Raw genomic sequence first — 4,648 nt, 5'->3', positions numbered from 1 at the left:
TATATATATATATATATATATATACTGTATATACATCTATCTATATATACATATAGATAGATGTATATCTAGGAATCCAGCTTGAGGAAATACTGACTTGTGGCTCGGTCCGGCTGAAGAACATCACATAGCCTCGTTGCCCCAATAATCCCAACAGAGAGCACAAGGCTGCTGGAGGAACAAACTGCTGTACCACTGCCCCCGGCTCTACAGTGATGTAGTCTACTGTTACATTAAAAAGGAAATATGTGTCACTCGGCAAGAGCACTAGCTATTAATAATGTGTTACAATAATGGCTATGTAAAGCCATTCATTTATTGCGCTTCCCTGAAAAATCTTTCCAGAAACTATCTTGTAACAATCTTTACATAGGCATTTCGTAAAATACAAGTAGCCCATGCCATTAAATGATGGTTCCTCCATGGAAGGCTTTACTCCATTTCAAACTGGTTACCCTCTGCTGCACGATCCCCTAACTGATGCCTGTGCTGATGCTAGATGATGCTCAGCCTGGACTATAGATGATGGTCAGCCTGGCCCATAGACGATGGTCAGCCTGGACCATAGATTGACAGGTTGGAATATTTCAGCATACAGGTTTTAAAATGCATCTGTTCTAAGGTTCTTCCCTAAAGGGGACACTAGTTCGCAGGAATAGATTGGAATGTGCAACTGCCATGTGTGAGGACAAGAAGAAAATAATATAATGGAGGAGTTATTCTGATGTTCATAGAGACACTTTGGAGACACCTGGTTATCTTCCTTGTTAAATAATTGAATGAAGCTGCATTTAATCTAAATTCATTGGACTCGTCATGTGTGAAGTCTCCTCCATCATTTCTGGTTATGATTCCCAGATATCATTGATAATGGTCAGCCTGGACCATAGATGATGGTCAGCCTGGGTAGGCTACACCTATTAATAAGAGGGATGTGTAGAATATATCAATTTCTACCGCGTAATTAAATGTGTCTTTCAGCATCTCCGCTCACACACCACCTGTCCTTGTGAACATGAACTAGAGAATCTTAATGTGTTATCGCATGCCTTGTTCCTGAGGAAGAGGCAGGGCAGGGAAGGGAGAGAGGAGCAGGTTGGAGGGAGGGGAGTGGGGGGGGGGAAGGCGGAACAAACCGGATACATGCTGTAACTGCTCGCCCGCACTGCAGATTAACTCTTACCGTGCTGGGAGATGCAGCAAGACATGGTGAGTTGATTTTTTTTTTACCATTTCCCCCAATGCATGCACATGGCTCGTTTGTTAGCACCACAGAGTGAGTGTTGCTTTTCTGATGCTAGTCTTTCCAGTGTGGACAGGTGAAGCAGGCATTGAGCATCTTAAGAGACTCCGGCAGTAGGATCTCTCTCTTCTCTCGTGCACTCTCAGCACACACAGACACAGAGCAGCACACACACTCTATCTCTTGATATTTAGCAGCTTGTCCCTGGCTATCCGGGAGCTATCCGCCACTCCGGTGCTGAAACGGCTCGTCATCCCCAAGCAGCTGCAATCCACTGCAACGCAATGCCTGGTGGAAGTGTGCTCCTCCTGGTTGGGATTCTCCCAGCGTGCTGGACTCCCAGACTCCTAGCTCATGAGTTAACTAGGACATGGTGATCCTCTGGTGAAACCTTCCTGCAGTGTTCCCATAGGGACTTACTGATCAGTCCAAAAGTGAGAAAACAGTGAAGATAGGCTACTTTATAGTGTTTTCTTGGTGTTAGTATAACACTGTATCTTTCTAAAAATGTATCCTTGGTCTGCCATAGTTATCTGGTCAGATTTGTTTACAGGCTGCCTAAGATTAAGTTTCAGATCCATGCGCACTAAAAGTTCTTCCCTCTTCAGCCATCATCTAATTCATAATGCATGAAGGGGGAGCAGGATGCTGTAGTAGCCAAAGAATGTGGGATAGGACGTTTTTACAGAAGCTATTTCGACATGTCATTGGAGGGCAAACAAAGGCTTGATTAATAACATTAATTATAGCCCTGTTCTTTTCAGGTGGGCCAGAACCGTGGTACAAGATAGCATGCTTGCTTATTGGAATTCACTAAATTGAATGGGATTATAATCTGGGGCCATTTGGTCAATTTCACCTGTGTTTACCCTGCAATGACATGTCAAAAGGACTGCCGTTTTAGAGAGACTATTGTCTCTCTAAACACTGATCGCGTCATCCAACTGAAGGGCATCATCCGTTGGACTGCAGTTCCAATGGCATACAGACATCAGTGCAGCCTCTAAGCAAGCACTTAAGATGTGATGCTGTAACTTTAAATTATGCAAAGTGTATTTCCTCTCTTCCTTTAGGCCAGTTTGAGGATGTGGATAAAGTTTTCTTGATTGTTACTAGGCAGTGTGTGGACAGAGCGGTGCTAAATCAGTACTGTATGTTATGGTTTCCCAAAAGGGACATATTGTTCTCTTTCTCAGGTATACCTTCCATCACTGCATGATGTCAGCATTAACTGATCAGTGTTTAGGATTTAGGGGAAAAATAGAAATCAAATATCCATAATTGTATTTTTATTAGTGTATAGTTCCTCGAAATCAAGTCATTGTGGGGTTTTTTTTAAATTAAGAGTCATTGTGCCCTCATCAATTCTTCCATGGAGCCCGCCATGTTTTCCATTCTACAGTAGCTCAGAATGGACAAACCAAATGCCTTTTGCGTTTTTATGTATCCTTAAAGTCACCGTAGCTTTACTACTCGTTTGGAAAGGGAGGGCTGAGGGAAAGGGTATACAGTTGGTTACAATCTGCAACCTCAACGCTAATTACAACAAAATCCTACACACTGGTCCTTTAACACAGAAACACAGAAATCCTCTCCTTATGATCTTTCTCACCATGCTGTTGAGAGCACGCTAAGTGTCCCCTGTACTAATGAAACCGCATCTCAAGGTTCCACTCCCCGGGATATTAAGAACACTTTCTGTCCCTGGATTAGAGGGCTTGGCTTTTAAGGATTTCATAGATGAGCTGTGTTTTTGCATAATGACAAGAAATTGAGAGGAAAGGCAGAAGGACTACAGTAATGGCGAGAGAAAGTAAAAGGGGAAGGAGAGGGAGAGGTTAAGGATTGTTGATGGGAAGGGTTAATGTATAATGTATATACACTCCTCACCGAGGACAATCACTTAACCTTCAAGTGAAATGAGCATGCAGCAGGAGCAGTTTCCACCCTGCACACACACTGCACAAGCATAATGCATGCTCTTGCCTACATGCATACACACTCACACATGCACACACGCTCACACCCCCTGACACGTGTGTGGCTTCACCTGATATTCCAGCGGGAACACACTGTTCCACGGAGATAATGACCACCAGGAGTACAGAGAGGGTCAGTGGACGAATCGTTTAAAGTCAGTGTTCAGTGGTCGATGCTTTTCTCAATTTACTCAATAAATTCCGTTTTTATCAATGAAGAATACATTTGCCTTTTAGTGTCCTTGCTTGATTAAAGGCAAATACCCCCTCAAATTATGACCACATTCCCACCCTCATCTGGTCACGGAGTGAGGATTAGTCGTCCTCAGCCACTTGACTGCACAGTAGAGGACAATTGATTGGAACAGAGAGTTTTCCTGAGGAAGGTGTGAGACAATACAAATTTACACTATACGGCCCCTTTGAAAGATGGTCACACTAATTATCTGTCTTTTTCTGCTTCACTGGATTTGTTTTTTTGAATGCATTTAGTGTTCCACCCTAACTGGTTATCCTTTCTATCAGGACAGGATTGGTCAGAGCTTCTCCTTCCCGAAGCTCACGTAACACCTCAAGCAATCACTCTTCCTGGGGATTGCAAGGACACCTCCTAAACTCAGCTCATTCCTCAATCTGCCACACGGAGCGTGTGGACTGAGGCCAGGCACTGTAGAAATGGAGCAAAACTTAGGGATGCACACCCAAGAGGCTGAGTGAGGAGTGTGCTTCTGAATGTTATGCCTGTTCTTCTAAAGGAGAAGAGCTGTGGGAAACTGTAGAAAACCCAAAGCTCCGAAGAACACAGACTTCACAGTATGACCCGCTGCTTTCCCACGTATGGTGACAGGGGCTGAACTTGGCCACACATTGCTGTATGTGTGTGTGGGCCTGTCTCCGAGTGTATGTGTGTCTCACGCAGTGTTGAGGAGTTTTTAACTTCAGCAGGGAGTGTCTGGCCTCCCCTCCAGTCCAGAGGGAGGTGGTAGTGTGTGCCCTTTGTGTTCCGGATGCAGAACATCCTCGATCAAAACCTAGACATGGCTACGGCTTTACTCGCCGGCGAGAAGCTGAAGGAGCTGATCCTGCCCGGCTCCTCTCAGGATGAGAGGGGCGGATTACTGTCTGGCCTCATGGTGCAGCTCAAACTGGAGCTGCCCTTTGATCGTGTTGTCACTATAGGGACGGTCATCATCCCCATCCTGCTGGTCACCCTAGTCTTCACAAGGAACTTTGCAGGTAAGAGTTCTGCCACAAGAGGGCGTTAATTGCCATAGGAAAATGTCAAGGCAAGCACTGTAAACAATGGTAGTAACACTACTGTATATGATTTTTACAGTAGAATGATCTAAAGTTTACATTACAACCTCGTCAACATGCCAAAATCCCAGTAGTATTACAAAGTATTACAGTTGAAATCACAGTAGTC

General features: G+C 44.4%; 2 protein-coding genes across 2 annotated transcripts in view; both read left to right on the top strand.

Annotated features, from left to right (window-relative positions):
* Positions 1-610, top strand: part of mlc1 (modulator of VRAC current 1) — a 7,035-nt gene extending 6,425 nt beyond the window's left edge. Inside the window, exon 13 of the transcript XR_004332954.1 lies at positions 599-610. The gene's annotated coding sequence lies outside the window, so the exon portion shown is untranslated. The remainder of the gene's footprint in view (positions 1-598) is intronic.
* A 496-nt stretch (positions 611-1,106) lies between these two features.
* The window catches only part of panx2 (pannexin 2), a 10,399-nt gene continuing 6,857 nt past the window's right edge, over positions 1,107-4,648 (top strand). The window contains exons 1-2 of the mRNA XM_032522593.1: positions 1,107-1,209; positions 3,748-4,458. Coding sequence (XP_032378484.1) covers positions 4,230-4,458 — 229 coding nt within the window. The 5' untranslated portion in view covers positions 1,107-1,209; positions 3,748-4,229. The remainder of the gene's footprint in view (positions 1,210-3,747; positions 4,459-4,648) is intronic.

Source organism: Etheostoma spectabile, chromosome 8, assembly GCF_008692095.1.
Source record: "Etheostoma spectabile isolate EspeVRDwgs_2016 chromosome 8, UIUC_Espe_1.0, whole genome shotgun sequence".
Classification (NCBI taxonomy): Eukaryota; Metazoa; Chordata; class Actinopteri; order Perciformes; family Percidae; genus Etheostoma; species Etheostoma spectabile.
This window is presented reverse-complemented; position numbering and strand designations above follow the sequence as displayed.